Raw genomic sequence first — 22,776 nt, 5'->3', positions numbered from 1 at the left:
GAATTGCTTTTGAGGAGAATAGTGACACTGGATTGGGATTTTTTTGGTTCTCAGCTTACTTCCTCTGTCTTATTTACACTTAAAACATTGTCCTTCCCTCCCTTTGTATATACATTCTGTGTCCTGATGCTTAAGTGGTCAGCTTATCCACACAGCACACTGCATAGTGCAAATACAGTCTCAGCTGAGACTATGCGTGTGACATTCATAGAATCGTAGAATGGCCTGGTTGAAAAGGATTACAATGATCATCTAGTTTCAATCCCCCTGCTGTGTGCAGGGTTGCCAACCACCAGACCATGCTGCCCACTTTATACAGTAAGAGGTATTAATAATGATTAGACGAGATGTGGTGTTCCCAGAAGGAATCTTGTGGATGTTTGGGGCTACAGAAATGGGGCCATTGCTGCCGCACTGGCTCTTCTGTGTCCTGTTTTGAGGCTCCCCACACTCAAACTCCTCTTCCTAAACCCTTTTCTCTGTGGATTTTGCAGGATGCCTACTCTGAAATCGCCTACCTTTTCGCTGAGTTCTTCCGAGACCTTGACATCGTCCCATCTGACATCATTGCAGGCCTGGTTCTTCTGCGCCAGCGGCAGCGGGCAAAGCGCAACGCTGTGCTGGATGAGGTGGGTGGAAACTTGCTGCCTTTTCTAGTTAGGTGATGCACACAGATTTAAATCTTGACCCTAGACAGGCAACCGGAGGCAGTTTCTTTAAAGTTAATAGGAAGAGTGGAGAGAAGACTCCAGCATCTGGGCAAAACTTCAGAAGCAACCCGAGGGAAAAAAAAGCCCTGAATTCCCAAACTGTTCTGCCATTGGGATTTGCAGATTCCTAATTGAACAGAAAAGTTGTACTTATTTTCCTCAGAGATGGGGTTCAGACAGTGATGGGACCAGGTGGAAATCAGAACAGCAGAATTGGAACCAATTCAGGGGTTTGGTCAAGATGTTTGCAAGCTGTCCTGCCCCAGGTTACCCAGTTCTTTGTTTCTCATGTATAGATTTTTTGTCCTGGTGTCACAGAGAATATTTTCTTGTGTTTGTGACTTACAGGCAAACAATGACATTTTAGCTTTTTTGTCTGGGATGCCAGTGACCAGGAACACAAAGTATCTGGATCTGAAAAATGCGGTAAGTTACTGGACTGTGATCTTGCAAACTCACGTGCTTCTTTATGTAGCCTGTTTTCTTTTTTCTAAGTGGTTTCTTTTCTGCTTTTCTGGAATAATCAAAGAGATATAAGAATGATACAATCGAATAAAAATACTTGTTCTTCTGGAGGCTTTGTTGTCTTTGGATCACTTTTAAAGCATTATCTGTCTGTCCTCCACTTTGTGGGAAGTAGTATTTCCACTCTGATGCTGAAAGACAGTGTGAGATTTCTTACAAGTCAGAGGTATGAGTTGAGTGCTGCAGCCAGAAATGTTGTGCAGAGCTCCATGTAATGGTACCATCAGCTGGGCTTCATCTTGGTGAGGGCAGGGAGCTGCCTTGAGTGAGATGGAGCCTTCTTCCCTGGGCTGCTTCTGTCAGCAGTTCTCAGGATGGGGACAGCTGCAGTCTGTTCTATGTAAATTAAACTTGGCTTTTCTTTTGGCATGGTGCTGTTGCAGCCCTTCACTGGGCAAGCTATATTCACCCCTCTTGATCAGATGATATTCTTGCAAGAGAGGAAAAACTGACCCAATCCCAGCACCTCTGATTAAGCAATTCTGTGATCAACCTGCTTGCAGCTAAGCTGTACTGCTCTGTATCTAATGCTAACTTCCTGCTTGTGTTCAGGCTATCTCTTTCTGCATAGGTATGTGGGGAGAGAGGTCTGCATGGCATATAGAAGACAGCGCTGGGGCATGTGGCCCCAGCCTGGCTTTTATGGTCCTCTCTGTGTATCTTCCTTATGGCTTGTGCCCATTTGGAAGCAGTGTCTTTAGAGCTCATCTTCTTGGTATTTGGTACTAGTTTCTCTCAGTCCAGTTAGGGTTGGGTGGGGCAAAATACACAGACGATGGCCTTTCTTTGCAGCACAGTGTTTGTTACATAGGGAAGAATGCCTGTAGAACTAACTTCAAGTTTTGTTAAGCATCTAGTAAGGCCTCTCTAATCACATAAATGGGCACAGTCATACTGGGTGGGGAGGGAAGGAGAGGATCTTACTGAGCATAATCAGAGTGCTCTCCTGCAGTTACCTGGAAATACTGAGTGTTTGCTGTCCTGGTGCTGGTAGAGAGAATGCTGATGTTCAGGGAGAAGGGTGCAGTCTCTAACTACAATGGAAAAAGGGGAACAGAAGGAAATTGACATATGAAGACAATAAGGCCTTTAGTGAGTCTCTTGTCTCTTTCAGCAAGAGATGCAGCGATACAAAGAGGTGTGTTACTACATGCTGTTTGCCCTGGCTGCCTATGGCTGGCCCATATACCTGATGAGGAAGCCCACATGTGGACTCTGTCATCTGGCCAGATCCTGCTCGTGAGTGGCTGTCCTACCTATCGCTCTGCCTTCTCTCCTTCCCTCTTCCTTTCTGTTTTTCCCTGATTTAGAATCCTTTCTTCAATCAGTTTGCTTTCTCCGTCACTTTTCAGTTACTTCTTACTTTTTTCCTCTTCTGCTTTTTTCTCTTCTCTTACACTTTCCATCTCTCGGTAACTTCATTCTTACATCCTTCTCTTCATTCTTTCTTACAGTTAGTTATCTGCTTACTCTGTTAAATAAACCACTGTCATATTCTGTCCTCTCTTGTGCACTAAGGATCATGCCAGTCCTTTGTTTGGTTTGGATAACCAGTGGAGAGAACTCATCTGGCACAAGAGTGCTTTCACACTGAGTCAAAATAGCTGTATCAGAATGCAGAAATCAGATTTATCAGCAAGCCCAGTTAGACAGAGAATTGACATTTGGGTCCTTATTAGACTTGGCCAGAGTTTGTGCTGCATTCTCTCTGACTAATTGTTTTTTGATTGCCATGCTGTATACTGCTCACTTCAAGGCAGCAATGCTGTAGTTCAGTTCAGGCTTGCATGTTAAATGTTAGCTTTTTAGCTTCTATAATGCTGTCATTGGATTATCCTGAGTTGAGCTTTTTGCCCTTAAAGAAGTAAATTTCTTCTCCAAACCTGTTAGGAGGAATATCCTTCTGAGTCACTTCGATCTTTGAAGTGTCTCATAAGGGAAAGAAAGGAAGAAAGAGTTTGTGCTTGCACTGTGGTTCTGGGATGATTCTAGACCTGCTTTGCTACTTTTTATAAGTAGATTTAATAAATGCTAGTTGCTTGTGTGTTGAAGCGGTGTAGGACTGTGCATAGTATCCCCTGAGGAGAGATCCCTTGGAGACTGGCTGCACTGTAGCTCTCTCTGGTGCTCAGAAGGAAAACTACATCTGATCCCCGTGCTGCTTTTAATGTGGAAATATGAGTTGTGTGCTGTTTTGTGCAAGAGCTGCAGCAAATGAGGGAAATCACTCCTGTCGGGATGACACGAGTGTGGCTTACAGGTTTTCTCTTCTTTTCCCTCACCTCATGTCCAGGAATCCCACTTTAAAATCTGCCTCTTCCATGTTCATCTTCTTTCCTCAAGACTATAATTTTTTTCTTCTGCAGGTGTTGCTGTCTCTGTCCTTCACGTCCCCGCTATGCACCCAGTGTCACCATTGAAGAGGATAATTGCTGTGGCTGCAATGCCATTGCCATCCGGCGCCACTTCTTGGATGAGAACATGACCTCGGTGGACATTGTTTACACTTCTTGCCATGATGCGGTATGCAAAGTCTGCATCCCCCTTCCTATTTGAGGCATGCTCCCAGGGCCCCTCCAAGTGGGTCTCGCATGCTTCCAGCTGTAATGGTACAACAGAAGAAAACTTGACGTTTTTTCTGACCCTAGACTTTCACTCCTATCTCTCTGCCAAGAATTTCTGTCCCGTGGACAGAAATATTTGTCTCCATCAGAGGCAAATGTTAAGCTGCTCTGCTTTCCCTGAGCAGGAGAATATGTGAAGGAGAACGTCTCATCTGAGTGTTACAGCAGTGCATCTCTTCTAGGTTTATGAAACTCCTTTTTACGTGGCTGTGGACCATGAGAAGAAGAAGGTGGTCATTAGTATCCGAGGAACTCTGTCTCCAAAAGTAAGTACATTGTGCAGTGGCCTCACACACCCTTTGCCACTCTAGCAAACTTTCAGGATAGCCTGAGATTTTCCTGGCTTGCTGTTGGTGTTTGATTTATCTGAAGCACAGTGACTCCTTTCTTCAGGATGCCCTGACTGACCTGACTGGGGACGCAGAGCGCCTTCCAGTTGAGGGTCACCATGGAACGTGGCTGGGACATAAGGTATGTAAACACATATTTTGAGGTTTTGACTTTTAGTTATAGGCAAAACAGCAACAAAAAAGCAGCCTAAACTGCTTCAATTGTTAAGAGTGTTTTACGACTGCAGTGAAACGGCTATGAGATGTAAAAACTAAGTCCTGAAATCTTAACAGTTAAAATCAATCTGCTTAAAAAAAAAAAAATAAATAAATAACAGCATGCAATTAGTAAAAAGCAAGCTGCAAAAAGAATCTGTGGGGACCTAGAACAAAATTGTGAGTGTCATTGAAATTACTTTTTCTTCCAGTGAATGATCTTTTCAGAATTTGCAATCAAACCCTGACAGTGTCTTTAAAATTCTGTTGCAATGGGATATTCATTGAACCTCATAACCAGACATTGGCAGGGCTTGCATCTGTGTAATTAGACTGATGCCACGTGTCTGTGTTAGTGAGCAGGATTGGACTGACTAAACCAATTTAGCATAGACCTTACCTTTGCCCCAGTCCAGCAAAGTAATGGCATGCATGCTGAGTTTTAAGATTAGCAGGAGTTTGGCAGCCTCTCAAGGTGTAATGCCAGACTGGGAAAGGCAAATCCAAACTGATGATTGCATTTGTTGAAAGGATTGTGGTAGCTGCTGGGAAATGCTGCTGCTCAGGGAGACAAAATGCTGTGTGTGATCTGGTCAGGATCCCTTCAGGGCAGGACATTGAGCTCATAACTCCTGAGAGCTCCTGCTTTGTTCACAGCGTCATTCCAGATCACCTGCGTGATGCTCTTTGATGCTGTGCTTTATCAAGTGAGGCATTATTGGGTGATAGCTGCATCCTCAGGTGCTCAGCTAGGTATGGGCCTGAAAAAGGAGCAGTTACCTAAAAGTGCTGTTGGGACAGCAAGGATTTTATTTCAGACTGTCAGGATGGGGCTTTTTGAAAACAGTACTTTGTACTACTTCTTTTGCAAATGAGTATTTCTTTCATTTCCCCCAAATGTGGAAGTGAATCAGTGTAGTGGTTACACAAGGCGTTGTTTAGAAACAGATAATGAGGAAGTGATGTGTCACTTAGTTAATATTGAAGTATCTGAATCTTTACTTCTCATCTAACATTTCTGAAGTGTTATGTTTGCTGTCATAGGTAATGTCACTTGGTTTTGTGCTTCTTCATCTGATTCAAAATGCCTTTGCAGAACCATTGTGATAAGCAGTTCATATAAACCAAAAGGAAGTAAGGGGCATTTGTTCTATTTCAAATCTGCAGAAAAGCTACTAATAGATACCTATAGGAATTGGATTCTTCTCTTGATCTTTTTCTGTGGAAATATCAACGTACCAGTAACTTATATGAAATGTTATCAGATCATTCCCTGTATTTTGCATTGGATTTTTATTGCCTTTTGCATTATGTCTTTTTCTATTGTTACAAGTACAGAAATACTGCTTTATTTTAAATTATCATAAATATTAATTTTCAGACAATAATGCACTGTTGATTCCTGAGGGAAGCTAACAGAGATAATAGAATTTTGAGATGCAGGTCCTGATCCACAAGTCAACTTTAATACAAAAGCAGATGAAGTACCTTGCTAACACATTTAATTTGTAGAAAAGCACTGGGCTGTTTGGGAGCTTCCTGTTAGTTGCATGGCTTCTGTTCTTTTCCTTGCTGATGCTACATACCCAGCAGGCTGAGATGCCCTGTTATCTCCACCACAAGCCATGCTGCTTCATGTCGTGCCTATCAGATATCTGAGAACTGAAAACTCTTGATGTTTGCATGAGCCTTCCTGTTGCTCCACTGGGACCACAGCTGGAAGCGTTTGATTGTCTGGGTTGCTGTACTGCCACAGCTGAAGTTTGTGAGGTTTCTGAGCTATTTTGGGTCAGCGGTAGGTAAGGTTTATGGGTTGGTGTGCTGAAAAAAAAGGAAAATAGGAGATTGTCACAGCTTGGAGTGGAAATTAACCACAGCAAAATCTTCACTGCTTGAGGTAAAATACAATGATTTTTATAATGGGCTTCATTTAAAAATAATTGTAAGTAAGGGGCATGAATCCATGCTGAATTCTGTTAGCCTGCAGAGGACAAAACTCCACAGGTGATGATTTTATGGAGGTTTGGTCATTGGTGTTCAGCCAGCCAAAGTGACAGTGAATACCTGTGCAGGAGGAAGCCCTGAATGCTCAGCTGTGCTAACAGCCCTCACCTGTATGTCAAAGCACTCAGCAGCAGCCAGAACTTTCTTTTCTACTACAGGGACACCCTCTTCTGTGGGTTTTCCCATATTGCGAAGCAGTTTCTTGCCTTCAGGCTGCAAAGCAATACAGAATATTTCTGCCTTGCTTTTCCTAGATGTTTGGTCCATTTGATTATTTATACATGGGGTTTGAAAGTTAAGCCCAGATAATTTTATTCTTATGAAACTCGTGAAGCCTGAATACGACTCTGTGGGGATAAGCCTCATTCCATAATATTGACATCGCTGTCTGTATTAGAACATGCAGTAATCATTGAAAATACAGCTTTAAGAATGACTGTTGGACCATTAATAAAATCACTATGGAGGTAGATATGCTTTTTAAAAACAGGATCCTAAATTCATGTTAGAAATTTATATAAGTCGCCTGCCATTCACTCCTCATTTAGAGTCAGAAATGGAGACTCTTTTGAATGCAGCTGAAGCTGGCTAGCTGCTGGGAGCTGAACACAGGCCTGAAATACCGTGGCATCTGCTTGTTTGATAATGACAGTGACGTTATAAGTTCAGCAGAATTACCTGTGTTCCTTTTCTTCAGTGGGCAGATTGGTGTTTGATATCAAGGGCTTTGAAAATTTCCCATTTCTCTCCTTTCTGAAGGAGACCATACATTCCTTTCTGCCTTTGTGATTAAACAGTGCTCAATAAAGTTCACTTTGTACTTAAACTGTTTGAGGTAGAGGTGTGATGGAAAATAGCAGAGGAGATGATCTTCTCTGTTTTTTGGCCAGCCCAGACAGTTCAAATTATGTGAGGGCTGCAATCACCAAATTAGAATTAGCAGTATCTCTGTATTTGTGTTTACCCTGAGCTACATCACCATTATTAGCCTTTGCAGTTCAGGCTTGTTCGCCTCTGAATATTAACTGTAATAAAAGCATAACCAAGAGTTTATGCAACAGATCAAACTGCATCTCTCTTACACAGAGTGAGACAAACCCTGAGTGTAGCCATCAGCTGGGAGAGTGGATAGATGGTTAGAACCAGTCCATCCATTTGTTTCCCATCTCCCAGCATTCCTTAGCTTCTAGGGAATAAAAACCTTTAAAAAATAAAATTCCATTAACGTCCTCAAACAGCTGAATTCAGTTAATAGTTGCTGACACCTCCAGTCATCAGCAGCTTTCCCACACAAATAGAACTGCCACTTTTTCCCTACCTTGGTGTTTGTGCTGTCTCCCTGTGGACCTTTTTGGCTAGCTTTCCTTTGCAGATTTAAATGCAAGAGTGCAGCTCTGGGGTTAAGATACTGACATGCAGAAAATCACTTCTGCTGTTCCACTGTAGGTCTCAGTGTGGGCTGACCCACAAGACACACAGCCTTGCATTTAAGTTAGTGATGTGGTTTGTTTCTTTCTCAGGCTTTACGGTATGAGCCCAAGAATCAGATTGATGCGTGCTGTCAGACCTTAAGAGCTGTCATTAATCCTAAACACTTTGTGGCTCTGGTGAGCCAAAACACGTGCCTCATGAAGCAGAGGCAGTGTTCTTTCTCAGCCCTGACACAAGCTGTGCAGTACTCAGCTTGTCGAGCACTGAGGGCAGTTTGCTGCCTCCTCCTCCACCAGTACTGATATGCAGCTGTTCATGCTCTGTTCCCTTTTTGTTTGCACTCAGGGAATGGTGCTATCTGCTGAGTACATCAAGAAGAAACTGGAGCAAGAGATGGTGCTTTCTCAAGCTTTTGGACGAGACTTGGTGAGCATTAGCTTTATTTTATCACCACACACTGTACAGAAGTTGAGATTTTCTTCTATTGTACTAATTTCTCAAATCTCAATTCTCTCTGGCTTGCCAGACAGACCTCTTGTTACTTACTCCTTTTTTTTTTTTTTTGAGGCCTTCTTCCCAAGAGTACTGCGGAGCTCCTGATATTTTTTTCTCAGACAGGAAGTCCTATTTGGTGGCCATGCAGGACAGGGAACATTAAAAACAAATCAAGAGGAACTAAAATCCCATCTCTATGGAGATCTTCTGTGGAGACAGCAGTGGGATGTCACGCTGCCTGTCTGTGTGCACACATTTCCTTTAGCTCTCTATCAGAAGAGGACTTGAGAGAGATGTTAAGATGCTTACCTTAGCTTATATGTCAGTAGTAGCACTGTCAGCCTCCTCACACAGAACATTTTCTACACTGTCTGATTCCCTGCTGCCAGACAGCTGTCCTTTTCTCATGCCCATAGAGTGCCTTGGCCTGAGCAGGCCCATGGGAAATTAGTGATAGTGAAAAAGAGAAGAAGAGTGAAAGGCTTGATGCTTCATGGAACTGGTGCCATACCAGTTAGCGCTGAAGTGTCTGCCTTGTGATGTTGGTAGGTGTAAGTAGGAGGTATGGAGGCATTGATCTTCTTTATATGATGCTTTATTCTCTCTGTCTAGAAAATGAAAATTGGATTTGTTCAGTGAGGAGTTACTCACAAGGGTGTTTTTTTCTGTCCTTGCTATCTGATGGGTAAGGATATGGTGGCTGAACACTTAGGCTGGCTTCTGTGTGTGATGTTAGGTATCTTGTTTGGTTCAAAGCTGGCTTGATGTGTGGTGGGTCTAATTTCTATGTAATGTAATGTAATGTAGTGTAACTAGCTAGGCCTAACTCACACAGGTGGAGAGAGAACTTGATTAATGAGATGGAACTATTGCCTTGTGGTTAGGAAATGAAGTGCTGGTTGAAGCTGAACTTTGGGATATATATGGAAAAGTGAGAGAGCATAAATGCCATTCTAGGTTGTACCAAGAGTTCATCTAGCCCAGCATGTTCTCTGACAACTGCCAGCAACAGATTTCAGGGAAAAAATGCAACAAGTGGGATTCACTTCACTGGCTAGCAGACATGGTGTTGACTTAGGGGTGCTGGTCGTAAGTAAAATGACACAAAGATAGATCTTTCATTCCTGTGGCTTTTTCTGTGTTCTCTTTTTTCTCATCTTATGTGGAAGCCTGAGCACAGCTGCAGCTGGTTACCCAAGAGCTTAGAGAGTAGGAGTTGCATTCTCTGACCCTGTGTAAGCCCTACAATGTACTGGCAGAGCTCTGTGATACTGCATTGAAACAAGATTGAAATTTCTGAAAATTAACCTAGTAAATCTGAGGCATGCCTAGCACTGTAACTTCTGAATAACAAACACTACGAAATGTTAGAGAATAGTTTTGTCTATAAATTACTCAATCAATTGCCAGCTGTTGGGAACATATAGACTTCAGAAGACTGTTGTTCAAACTGCACGTTAGGATTTCTGTTTTTCAGCATTCACTAGCAATGAAATAAATGAGAAAAAGCCTTCATTTCCAGAATCAGAGACCTCTGATTTGTGAGCCTGGACCTGAATATTATCAGAAGGCTATTAGACATGAGGAGAAGCAAAAGGCTCATCAGATCTCATGTAACTCAACTTAAGCGTATGTTTCATTTTTCTTTCAGGGAAGATCCAATAGGTCAAGGACTGACTTGTGGAGGTGTAAGAGAAAATGCCAGAAGATAATTAATTCCAGTGTATCTTTGGAAGAGGCAATAGTAGAGGGCAGAAAACTGCTCCCATTTCAAAATCTAACATAACATCACTAACTCCCATTGGAGGAGCAGTTGGTTAGTTGGAGTGTGGAGTGCTCATGTATAGGAACAACCCAGCAGCTGGGAAAAGGGACAGATTTGGGGGTTTGTGAAGTTTCTTTCCAGTCTGACTTCAATTTCTTTGTTTTGTTTTTGTTTTCATTTTCAGGGAAGAGGAACAAAACACTATGGCCTGATTGTGGTTGGCCATTCCCTTGGGGCTGGCACAGCTGCCATCCTGTCCTTCCTCTTGCGTCCACAGTACCCATCACTGAAGTGCTTTGCTTATTCTCCCCCAGGTGGACTGCTGAGGTAGGTGTTGGGTCAGGAGGTCTGGTGGCAGAGAGGGGGTGTGTAACTGAAATGGCATCAGATTCTGGTTGTGATGTTCTGATGACCAGAAAAAGATAATCTGTGCCCTGAGAAGCATGCAAGAAAAAGTGTAGTAGCAGTTGATGGGAGCTGAGGCTTGTGGGCAGCTTTTTTCTGTATTAGAATTTGAAGTTTAGGTTCCAATGGCAGGTGGTCACTCCCAAGTATTCAGGTTTATGACTTTGTTGTGTGCTTCTGTAGCTCTGATTTAACTCTGCCAGGTGGAAAACACAAGTTGGGTGGACAGGGTGAAATTTCATCCCTTATTGTTTGTGCAGTACCAGTGTGTTCTCTCCCCATCTTCTGCCAATAGGTGTCCAGAATGGGAGGTGTTTGACCAAATGCAGGTGTCTGTATCAGATCTAGTTGTCAGGACTCCTTCTGCAACTGACAAAGAAATTGGCGCCTGAAAGCACCTGTGGATTAGAAGCTTCCTGTGGTGGTTACTGCAGCATGTTCCAGGAGTGGCCAAGGGATTTTAATCATCCTGCTAATGAATCTGGACATTAGCATGCCTTGTTGTGATAATACTGCTTAATCATTTGTGGCTGTAGAGGCATTGCTTTGTGGAACTGTTATCCTGAGAGTTTCCATAGCTTTTTGCTTAGAGCTTCCCCTCCCAAGATCCCCTGATAGAGCATAGACCAAGCTGTACCACTTTAACTGACTCTGAGCTCAGGGTGCCTTGAGCACAAGGTTCAAGGTGCCTCTGACTGCCACACCTTTCTTGCGATTTATGATTTGCATTGTGCCCATGATCATCTCTGGGTGAAAGGTGCTGGCCTCCACTAGTGGTGGCTGATTTGTAAGTGAGGTCTCTAGAAGGCAACTGGTTGCAGAACAAGGTCATAAGGTGGAAGCCTCAATTCCCTCTTGTCTCGGTGCTTAGGTTACTGCAGGAGGTGGCTATCTTAGTTCTGTGATGTCTTTAGTCTCAGAGGCATGAAATACCTTCTTCCATAGCCTCCTGCCATTCCCAAAGAATAGGAGAAGTGCTAGGAGGTGCCGAGTATAGAGTACTTCCTTATCTATTTGGAGCCATGTGCAGGTAAGGAAGAAGGAGTTGCTCTATTTGAGCTGCTCCCTTACAGAGTAATGTTGCTTGGGGCATGAGATGTGTGTATCAGGCTCATTTTAGTGTGCACGTTCTAAGGACATTGAGCAGCTTGCACTGTGTTTTTTATGACGCAGGTTCATTGTCTAGTAACCTCTCAGACACCAGTGGCAAATTGGAATGAACTGCAGTTTGCTGCTAGTTTGCTTCTTCTTGGTCCTGTTTCTCTTCCAGTGAGGATGCCATGGAATATTCAAAAGAGTTTGTGACTGCAGTCGTGCTTGGCAAAGATCTAGTGCCCAGGCAAGTTGAGAAGAGTCCGAATTCCTTGATGAGTATCTGCTGCTCTGTACCAGTCACCTATTTCCAGTCAGAAACACCCAGATCATACCTGTCTTGTTTCCTCATTTACCTGTCCTTGTATGCTTCTCGCTTGTCCTCCTAGTTACCTGTACCTTTTACCTGGACACCTATATTTGTATTTTATATACCTTTTTATAGGCGTATCCCTCTCCATCTCTCAGTTGCTTGTATGAAATAAAAAGGTGAATATCCAGCCGCTGTGATTATGCTCATGGTAGTACCTGACATGCCAGTGCCATCTTCGCGATTGCCTGTGTTATCTCAGTCCTCTTCACTCTGCCCTGAGCTAGATGTGCTCTCATCACATTTTGTAGTGTTGCCTATCATCTCACATCTCTTAACCAGCTCCCCCATTCCTTGTCTTGACATTCCTCACTGCTTGTCATCTCCTGTGACACATTCTGCTGAACAGGGCAATAGGCTAGGAGTCAAACAACCTTGGTTTTATTTTAACTTCTGCCCCGTTGTGTGACCTTAGACAATTTTTGTCTGTATGATATTAGGCATTTAGAGTTAGTGGAGGAAGAGTACTATCATGTTCTCTATATCGTAGAATCATAAAATGGCCTGGGTTGAAAAGGATCACAGTGATCATGTAGTTTCAACCCCCCTGTTATGTGCAGGGTCGCCAACCAGCAGACCAGGCTGCCCAGAGCCACATCCAGCCTGGCCTTGAATGCTTCCAGGGATGGGGCATCCATAACCTCCTTGGGCAACCTGTTTCAGTGCATTCTGTTAACCTGTGAAACAGAATCTTGTATATTCTATAATGTTTAATGTTGTCATATAGCTCTGTGCTGTCTTTCTTGATTTATCTGTTCTGTGGCATTCTATATTTGAATTGTTTCTTGTCTCCTTGTTTTCTCTGATTGCCCCACCATCCTCATCTGTTCATTGACTGCTTATATCTATGTTTACTGCTCTGATTCTGTTATTGCATTTCATACTTGTTTGTTGTTACAGCGGCTTCCTGTCACGTTTTGCCCTGGTTGCTGGTCCCAGGTGATGACACAACTAACCTCTGAAGTGATCTGCATTATTGTTGCATTCTTGTTTCTTTTGTAGCATAGTTTCTTATTGTTCTGCACTATATGTCTCTAATATGTCTCTACTGTCCTGCTCCCTGTCTGCTGTTCCCCACACAGCTGTTATAAGCACATCTTCCTTTCTTTCCAGAATCGGTCTCTCTCAGCTGGAGGGATTTCGCAGGCAGCTTCTGGATGTTCTTCAGAGAAGTAACAAACCAAAGGTAAGAATGAGGATGAGCAGATTCCTGAAGGCAAGTGTCTGAGCAGTGATGATGAAGTTTCAGTGTCACACAGCAATACTGCAGGCTTCTTCTGACTCCCAGATCTCCTCAGATCCACCATCACTGTTTAGGTAAACAGAGGGATGATGGAAGCAGCTGGAGAGGACAGGGCTGAGAGAAATGCTCTGCTTGCAGGCTGGCTTGTAACTCTATGGCAGTTCTGGCTCATGTGCTGGGAGTTCATCATCACATGTCTAAAAAAAACTGAGAAGGAAGTTTTCTCATCTGAGCCTGTTTGGAAGTCTGTGTTGCAGCTGTAGCTTTTCCTGGCCAGTAATAAGTGATTGGTATCAGGCTGGGAAGGGCAGCATCTGTCTGCTTGTAGGCACTGCTTTGTGCTCTCCAGGTGGTGCTGTTCTAGGGTAAGTGGCCTGTTAATGTTTTAGAGTTAAACGTGCAAAATTGTTCTTCCCTGGGTTTCCTTACCATTACACTGAGGTGGAAAAACATTAGATTTTAAAACTGTTTCTAAAATTCTAATATGTTAATAATATCTGTAGGGTAAAAAACTGAGCAGATGTTTTTTCTTGGTAGAATTCTGTTTTGCTGTTGTTTCAGTAAACTTTTGATTTTTAGGTTTGGGTTTTTTTAGTGCAATTTTTTTTAGTGCAATAAAGAAAAGCATAAAGGGAATTTTTGTTTGCTTAAGTACCTTTTCTTCTCTCTGTGCATTAAAAATTCAGATTCTCTTTACCTGGGAAGATGTCCCATTGGTGGACAAAGATGTGCTTGCTTGTCAACAGTTTACAGGCTGGTTTGGCCCAGTTCCGTGACTAGCAGGGATTTCGCAAAATCTGTACCTCTGGAAAAGGGAAACAGGGGTCCCAAAAATAATTAAAAACAGTGGCAACAATCTGAGGAGAAACAAACTAATTTACTAAATATAGTATCGGAATGCAAGATAACATGCCATAATACAATATAATTAGAATTGAAGCTAATAAATGAAATATAATGAGAGAGAATGTCCAAAAGGTGGATAGGCCTCACCATACTCTGAGGTGAGATGCGCAGTCCAGTTGAGCAGCAGAGACAGGAGGAGAGCTGACAAGAGCAGATGAAGAGCGCAGCAGGTGACCTTGCCAGGAGTTAATCTCCTCTCTGACCGCAAAGTCCCCTGGGGAATGTAGTTCTTCTCTTCCAGACAGGTACCAGGAACTTGAGCATTAACAGTTAAACTCCCAGTGCACTACATGATGTTATGATGTGGAATATTGATATCCAAAAATCATAAAACCATGACATTGTTCTAGATCCCTAACTCTGCAAAAACATCCACAACAAAGTTTTGCCACTTCTAAGGTTAAAATAAGGAAAGGAAAGAAGACAGAGCAGGGCTATCTCTCCTAAGGTCTGCTATTCAAACAGCAGGGACACAAAGTCTGGGTTTTTTCCCCTCTTTTCTAGCGTTAAGTGTTCAGTTCAAGTGAACCTATCAACAGTATATTGTGAGACAGCTCTGCTTTTCTAATCTTTTTCTCTTCTCCCATATTCTCCCACCTTTCCGTGTTATTGGACAGTGGCGGATCATTGTGGGTGCTACCAAGTGCATACCCAAGTCAGAGCTTCCTGAAGAGACTGAAGAGAACTCAGTAACGAGCAACCGCCTCTGGACCCACCCCAGTGATCTGACCATTGCCCTGTCTGCCAGCACACCACTCTACCCACCGGGCCGCATCATCCATGTGGTGCACAACCATCCTGCAGAGCAGTGCTGGTGAGTGGGCACAGTGCCCTTTTCCAACAGAAAATTAATTCCCAGGAGAGCAATCCATCTATGAGGGAAGTGGCTTTCTTCACTGCCTTACGTTGGCAGTGATTGCACTGTGAGGATAGAAAGATACTCATGTCACTGTGCAGTGCTTTAGAAGAATGTGTTCCTAATATCTCCTCCTTCTGTTTTTCCTCCTGTTGTTTTTTCTGTCTCTGTAACCTGCTGTTTTGCATGCCAATACACTGGCTTGCTCTTCCATTCCCTGCTCCTTGTTTTCTCCTCTGGATCCCAACTCCTTTTTTTAGTTGCTGTGAGCAAGAGGATCCCACTTACTTTGCTATCTGGGGTGACAATAAGGCATTTAATGAAGTGATCATCTCACCAGCAATGTTGCACGAACACCTCCCATATGTGGTCATGGAAGGGCTCAACAAGGTAATACCGAGAATTGGGGTCTGAGGGTGGGGAAGTGTGATACCATGGATTGAGCTTGAATGCAAGGGAGGCCTGGGTTTGGGCAGGAAAAGCATGGCATGGTGAGGTGAGCTGTAGGCACAATATCTACAAAGCCAAAACTGTGTGTATTGGAGAGCCAGGGATACTCTGGGTGGGATTTGGGCTTATTAATTCTCACTGCAGGAGCACTTCTGTGCCCTTATATTAGGTAGTAATGGGAGGTTGGGTGGTGTGTGGTTCGTCCTCTCAAAGCTGGCTATTACAGCATGCAGTTCAGGTGAAATGTTGTGAGCTGTGACAGCACTGGATGTCCATGCGTGCAGCTGCACAGGGTAGTTCATAAGTGTTGCTGCAACCCCTGTTAGTCTGTGGAGTGTCTGAGTTTGTGTAGTGGTTGTGGAATGTGGAATGGGTCTCTGCCTCTAAATGATGATTTGTAGCCATGCAGCTCTGAGTTTTAGCCAAGTCTGCTGTGCTGTTCTGGTCTGAAAGCTGTTCCTGACAGCATCTTTGGTAATCTCCCCTGTCCTGGGTTCCCAGTAGGACATCCTGACAGAGCAGACTGCCAAAATACATTCATTTAATCTTTTATGATCTTACCATGTGCTTGTGGAAGGCATCAGCAAGAAACAATGGCAAATCCAGCAGTTTGGAAGTTCTGAGCTGAGAAGAGTGAAGCTGCTGTCTCACTGAAGCACTGTTGTTCCTCTGCTTGCCTTGTATAGGTCTTAGAGAATTACAATAAGGGGAAAACAGCCTTACTTTCTGCAGCAAAAGTGATGGTGAGCCCTACAGAAGTGGATCTCACTCCAGAGTTGATCTTCCAGAGTCAGCCCTTGCCTAGTGGACCCTCTGTGCAGATTGGAACTGGAGCCCTAACAGTGGACAGAAGGAACAGCAGTACAAAGTAAGAATACATCTTGGATTTCTTTGGAGGACTGTTGGCACTGGGTGTGGATCCTCTCTTGGGGCATTGTGATCAGTAGTATAGATCCAAGGACTGCCTGGATGAGACTTCTAATTAATGTGACACAAGACATGATGAATCCAGGAGAAAAAAAATGATCCTTTGTGTTGCTCAAGAATCTGAGTGCAGCGGGGTCAGGAGAACCTAGGAGTTGAAAATATGGAAGGTTCCTTTTCTTATCCAGACAAGTAGGCTTTTCCCTGGAAGCAGAAAAGCAAAGCTTACAGTCTTGCAGCCAAATCTCTGTGTGAATTATGTGGCCAAAGATATCCCATGGCACTGATTCTCAAAAGCTGTGAAGCAGTGACAGCCATAAGCTTACAGCACATAGATAGACATGTGAAGTTACTTTATGACTTGCATAATTCTATAAACAGGAGAGTCTGGGAATATGGATATGTGTTGGACAGGGTTACAGAACAAGTATAAAAGCAATGTAATGTGAGGAAAGAGCAGCTGGTGTCCTGTTTGGCTGTCAGGAAGTTCGCTCTGGTGGAAAGCAGGCAGAGGGAAAAGTCATGTCCTAAGTGCTGAAAGCATTCCTGTAGGGAGCATCTTTTTTGATTGTGGCCACTGGATACTGATATTGTTAGTTTGTCAAGGGCCCAAAAGGTGAAGGTTCATCTAGGAGGTACACAAAGTTTGGGTTTGGGTAAGACTTCCATCTTATAGAATACATAAACTGCTTTCTATCCAGGAAAAAATGATAGGGAGATTCCCTGCTGATTTTCAGGTAGCAACTGAGGTTTTGCAGAAGAGCAGAGATTTGTCTTTTTGGTTTCTTTCTGCCCACATTTTTTGTGTTTGAGAGTTATTTCAAAATAGAACGTGTGACTTCCACCACAGTATTGCATTATAGAAGGCAAACCTGCAGACCAAACAGGGAAGTGAGAAGATGAGAGGGAAGGTAGTTTGTACTTGAAGATGGGAGGCACAGTGAAAACAGAAAAACATTGTAAGAGGCATTTCTACCACTTCCATAATCCAGTAAAGCTTTTTTTCTTTTTTTGCAATACACGCAAGCTGTTGTTGTACCATTGATAATTTTATGAAGTGGAAACTGTTCTGCTTGTATTCTTGTAGTTGATTCCTGTAGACATTCTTGTTCCACCCCCCCCCCCACGTCTCCATAAGAAGGTGGAGGTATAGAATAAGCTCAAGATAAGAAGATTTCCTTTGCAAGGGAAGGACTTCTAGAACAGAGATCTCAGGTAGAGACCCAACAAGAAGCTGTGTGCACCTGGGTGAAGTGCTTTGAGTGATGCACGGCTGAGCCTCTTTGAAGTAGCACAAGTGAAATGTAAATTTAAAAAAGAATAAAAAATGATAGCAAATGATAGAAAAATGTTAAGGCTTTTGTTGCACCGAGAGTGGTCAGAGACAGCGAAGGAGAGCTGAGATAGGAGTGAAAGAGGAGGCAGCAGCAGCTTGTGATGAAGACAGGCAGAAAGACAGAAAACAGTGTAGGTCAAACAGCAGGGACAGGAGTGATGGCTTCTGCCAGACTAAGCCCACTGCTTCCTTTAGAGATGAGTGAAGGCAGAGTGGGAATCCCAAAGTACTGTTCTGAAAGGAATGAAGAAGAGGGCAGAGAGGTTTAGGTTTGTGGCAGTTGTTAAGGGAGGCAGAGTTCTAGCCAGGTTAACTCAAAGTCAGAGTTAGTTTACTGCCTCAGACTTTCTCCTGGGGTTCCTGAAACCTCTTCTCAGAACTGCTCCTGAAGATAAAAAATGCATCTCCTGCAATTGTGCATGACTCTGGTTAGATCAGCAACATGTGACCTCAGTGTGCATGAGGGAGTCTGTGCCTCAGGTTTAGTTTCTGTGGCTGCAGCTTGTGGTTCTGAGGAGTGAAGCAGCCTCACATTCTCTGTTTGTCATTGCAGGAGCAAGTCCCATTCTGAAATCAGCTTGGAGGGGTTTTATGAGACAAAGCCACTTTCTCCTGTGCAGAAAGACCCTGTGGAGCTTCTTCTCCTGGACACAAAGGAACGTCTGTCTGTGGAGCTGCAGGACCGCCGTGCCCCTCTCGCGACCATGGAGAGCCTCTCTGACAATGAATCCATCTACAGCTTCGATTCGAGGCGCTCCTCTGGTTTTCGGAGCATCCGAGGCTCCCCCAGCCTCCACGCTGTCATGGAGAAGGATGAGATGCACTGCTTTTATATAGACCCCGCTATCCCTGAGGAGAACCCCTCCCTCAGCTCTCGGACAGAGCTGCTGGCTGCTGATAGCCTCTCCAAGCACTCCCAGGAGACTCAGGCTCCCGACAATGCACTCAACAGCGGTGGCACCACCCCTCAGCGGCGCTGCAGTGAGGAGGGGGCCAGCAGCGAGGGGGACCGTGTTTCCTTAGCCCCTCGTGAGGAGCTGTCCCTCCAGAATGGACGGCTCACCGATGTTCCCAGTCCGCAGGTGCTGGAATTTGCTGAGTTCATAGACAGTCTCTTTAATTTGGATAGCAAAAGTAGCTCTTTCCAGGACATCTACTGCATGATGGTATCAGATAGCTCCAGTGACTTTGCGGAGATGCCCAAGTCTGTTAGTGATCAGGAGATCCTGTTGAGAGCACAGTATGAACCCAACTTAGTCCCAAAGCCCCCAAGGTTGTTTGCAGGCTCAACAGATCCTTCGTCGGGCATCTCTGTCTCACCTTCCTTCCCCCTTAGTTCATCTGGAGAGCTCATGGACATCACTCCCACAGGTGTGAGCAGCCAGGAGTGCTTGGCCACTGACAAAATCCGGACTTCCACCCCCACTGGCCATGTAACCAGCCCTGCCAAGCAGGAGGACCTCATGATTTCAGCCCTCTAGTGCAGGGTAAAGGAGTGCGGCTCTGAGAGCTGATCCCATAGGCTGAGTGCTGGGATAATACTCGGAGAGGAGGTGGTCGTCAGGCAGTTGGAATTGGTGGAGACAGCTGGAAACATTCCTTCTGGGGTGACATGGTGGTGGCACGCTGTCTGGAGGATGGATTGTGCTCGAGTACCATGCCTACTGCTGGGAGAAGAAGCATTGCCTCACAAGGCCTGCTACACTAAGAGGGTCTGAGTCACTAAAGGTAGATGCACGTTCCCTACCTGAGCCTGTCTCATTCCATGTAAGAGGCAGATTCCTTGCCCCAGGGCACCTGCTGAGTTTGGGAGAGAGATACCCTGCTCCAGGGAATTCTCAAGGGCAATGAGGTAGAAGTTTGAGAGTTGGATAGACAGAAGCAAGGGGGGTGGGGGGGCAGGCCAGATTTCCCCCCTGCCCCTCCCTTGATACCATTTCAGTGGTTTTGGAAATGAACGGATTGAGACTTTGGGCCCTGTTGCATTACCATGTCAGATTTGGCCCAAGATCCAATTCGTCACACTTCCATGGGGATTGCCTTCCTGGGACACTCTCCTCTTTTAAAGCCATTGGGGCTGTATTCTCCCCAGATGCAGTCTCCCCTTTCCTGGCCAGGTGCAGCACTGTGTTGTCTCTCCCCTGAGTACTTCTGTGTTCAATGACCGCCAGGCTGCTCCTGAGAGGAACGGAAATTGCTCTGAAAAGCCCAAAGCCCTCTGCCATGTCTCTCCTTCACCAGAAAAAGTTCTCCTGGACATCACCGTCATCATTTGGTGGCCTGGACTGCTCTGAGCTGGCGATGCTTCTGCAGGACTGACAGCATTTTCATCTCAGAGCTGCATGGATGGATCAACTTAAAGATTCAAATGGCTCGTCTACACCCAGCGTTGCTTCCTCGGCACTCTAGGATCCCCTCCTGGACCCTGCCAGGTCCTCATGCTACCCATATGCAGTCATCACAGATCAGTGCCAGCCACTGTCATTGGGAGTTCAGGGAAAAGATGAACTTTTACTAAGTATTGGAATCTCTTGTATGTTTACAAAGCTGCTGAGCTTTTGGAAGGTATTTATTAAGCAAACAGGGAGGCTCTCTCTAGGCAAAAAGTATATTCATTCTCTCCTCCCTGCACCATTCCCTCTGGAGGCTGAGGGGGGAGAGGGTAAACAGGTATGCTCACAAATCTCCTGCTTTAGAAGCAGGGTGGGGTGATGGGAGACCGTTTGGCTCTGAGTCTGGAGGAAGCTGTGTCTCTCACCCATTCTCCCTGATGCACAATGTGTTACAAAGCTCAACCAAGTCATTAGTGAGAGTACCTAAGCATTGCTTTGCAGAGCCTCAATGCTCAGAGGAGCCTGCTGGAGCTATCCAAGTAGGGTATCTCCATGGTTTGAAGCAGGAAAGAAATTGCCAATCTAGAAAGTTAAACATACTGTGACCTTGTGCAATCCTTTAACTGACAGAACATTTTCAGCGGAGTTACCAATGCAGTCTCATTGGAGCTCTGTTCTCCCTCACTGGAAGAGAAATTCCTCTTTTAACTTCTTTCTAGCACTAGGGTCCTTAGCTGTGGTATTACCAATGTAGGAAGATGCTGTGCTTCCTAGGAGCTTGGTTTGTAACAGTTCCTGGGCTCCTGCGTTCCCTTAGGCTCTGGCTGTGCTTACCAGCAGCCCTGGTCATGGCTTAGGGCTGTGCTGTCCTGGATGCAGCACAGAGAGCACAGCGATATCAAATACTGTCACATCAGAGCAGGAGCACTTTATAGCTGCTGCGTGTTGATGTAAGTAACTTCAGGTGCACAGAAATGAACTGGACTTTGTCCAAGTGCTGATCTCCTGCTCAATTTCGTGTAGGATACTGTATCTCCCTGCTCTTTAAAAATTACAGGGCCCTTAGAAATGCAGGGCTTTTGTTCAAACAGGCAGTAAAATGTTGTCCCCGTGCATTAGATTTCTATACAGTCTTGATTTGGAGGGAAGAACCTCTGAATTAGCTGCAATCTGGAAAAGATAAAAAAAACCCACTTTGTTCCAAGCAAACAAGAAGTTGTTTGTTTTGTTAGTCCTTCAGAACAGAGAAGTGTTTCCCTTGCTGGGAAGTGATGGTTCAGAAGCTCATACAGACAGCTATGTAAGTGCCATCAGATCATCCACCATTGCAGACCACAGGGGAAGGCTGATTTGCTGCAGGTAGTCAAGAAGCACTACAAGAGTGATGTCTAGAAATAGGCACAGTTGTGAGGGGAAAGGGAGCTGTAGCATAGGGAGCCTGAGGCTAGCAGGCTAGCTCACCTCCTGATGCAGACTGCTGCCATGCACATACAGTGGGGAAAGGACTTTGCTTCTTCCTTTAGTTGTTGGCAGAAGGTGGGTAGTAAAAACACTTAGCACTTCGGCAGAGCTTTATATCTGCAAAGCACTTTACAAACATGAAGGAAAGAATCACCTCTGTCCCTGGATGTGCACTGGTTAGGAGATGACTCTTTGAGACTGGGTGGAACTACTGGTGCCCTACCTGAGGGATGGTGAGGAGATGATGCAAGCTGAGAAAGGTGGATAACTTCCCTCTTAAGAACAAGTTGTTTCACTAATGACCCGATGCTGAATGGCTCACAGTATTGCACTAGAAAGTCACTTCTGACCTGGATATCTCCCATATGTCCTGGAAAACAATCATGGTGTGACTGTTTCTTTCTCTTGCCATTGGAACTGTGTCCTTAGGGATGACCTTGCCCTGACCAGCTGTAGCCGGAAACAGCCTGGCATGCTGCATTTTTTTTGCTCTGTGATTATTGGGCTTCTCTGAAAAGCCTGGAAATGCCTCATATTTGTCACCTGGCCTTGTCATAGACCAAGTCAAGGTGCAGAAGAGCCCTTCTGGTTAACATTCTAACTGTCGCATTATGAATGATTCCTGTTTTTCCATTGCTCTGTTGACAAACTGATCTGTTCCCAATCCTCACAAAAAGTCCTCACTGAGTAAATCCATGTTCTTTGCATTATTCCTGCTTTCAATGTCTGAGTGTCTTCATTCTTACCACTTCTGTGCTGCAGGAGCCTCTGACAGGCTGTTCTGTCCTGGCAAAGTTGCAGACACATCCTAAATCTGTAGCTACATCACTCATTCGTACTGCATACTGTTCTTGCTTTCTCTGCCCTCACTCTGCTCTGACACATAGCTGTCTTTGGAAACTTGAAGCTGCTTCTGATTTCTTAATCTCTCAGCTTCTGGTTCCTGCCCTTTGTGCCTTTTGGAGTTTGTGTGTTCCATTGATATTTCAGTGGGATGTCCTACTGTGCGTGGAGGCAGTACTGGAAGAGCAGTTTGTAGTGCAATAGCACATCCTTAAATCTTCTGTCAGATTTGCTGGTACAGGTGTGAAGCTAAGACCAGCGATGTCCAGCATTGCAACATCCCCTGCTCCTGTCCTGAAGGTGTTCACAGGATGCAAGGTATTTTCATCTGTTTTTACAGCCACAGGCTGCCCTCCAACCCATGGAAGCGAGTTCAAGGAGGCCCCTTTGATAATATTATAGTGAGTTTTGATAATCAAGCCCTTTGCACGTAATGCTGGCTGGCTGAATTTGGAGGC

The 22,776-nt window shown here is 44.6% G+C and overlaps 1 protein-coding gene across 3 annotated transcripts; it reads left to right on the top strand.

Annotated features, from left to right (window-relative positions):
• Window positions 1-332: 332 nt before the first annotated feature.
• On the top strand, window positions 333-22,185 carry DAGLA (diacylglycerol lipase alpha). 3 transcript variants are annotated; one of them, XM_019615285.1, is made up of 14 exons: window positions 333-629; window positions 1,059-1,136; window positions 2,350-2,474; window positions 3,602-3,758; window positions 4,042-4,125; window positions 4,253-4,330; window positions 8,185-8,265; window positions 10,284-10,426; window positions 11,775-11,843; window positions 13,080-13,152; window positions 14,733-14,929; window positions 15,232-15,361; window positions 16,108-16,289; window positions 18,235-22,185. In XM_019615285.1, exons 1-14 carry the CDS (start codon window positions 348-350, stop codon window positions 19,160-19,162), a joined length of 2,607 nt encoding a protein of 868 aa, XP_019470830.1. In that variant the 5' UTR covers window positions 333-347; the 3' UTR covers window positions 19,163-22,185. The 3 variants fall into 3 exon arrangements, with proteins under 3 accessions (XP_019470830.1, XP_019470831.1, XP_019470832.1); XM_019615286.1 differs by lacking the exon at window positions 11,775-11,843; XM_019615287.1 differs by lacking the exons at window positions 333-629; window positions 2,350-2,474 and having other exon boundaries at window positions 1,057-1,136.
• The last annotated feature ends 591 nt before the right edge of the window (window positions 22,186-22,776 follow it).

Source organism: Meleagris gallopavo, chromosome 5, assembly GCF_000146605.3.
Source record: "Meleagris gallopavo isolate NT-WF06-2002-E0010 breed Aviagen turkey brand Nicholas breeding stock chromosome 5, Turkey_5.1, whole genome shotgun sequence".
Classification (NCBI taxonomy): domain Eukaryota; kingdom Metazoa; phylum Chordata; class Aves; order Galliformes; family Phasianidae; genus Meleagris; species Meleagris gallopavo.
This window is presented reverse-complemented; position numbering and strand designations above follow the sequence as displayed.

Bases quoted from the DNA above. Each gene is read 5' to 3' on its own strand.
- DAGLA (XM_019615285.1), top strand. From the start codon at position 348: ATGTGGTGTTCCCAGAAGGAATCTTGTGGATGTTTGGGGCTACAGAAA. The intron at 8,266-10,283 runs GTGAGCATTAGC...TTTCATTTTCAG, and splicing joins AAGCTTTTGGACGAGACTTG to GGAAGAGGAACAAAACACTA. The intron at 11,844-13,079 runs GCAAGTTGAGAA...CTTTCTTTCCAG, and splicing joins GGCAAAGATCTAGTGCCCAG to AATCGGTCTCTCTCAGCTGG.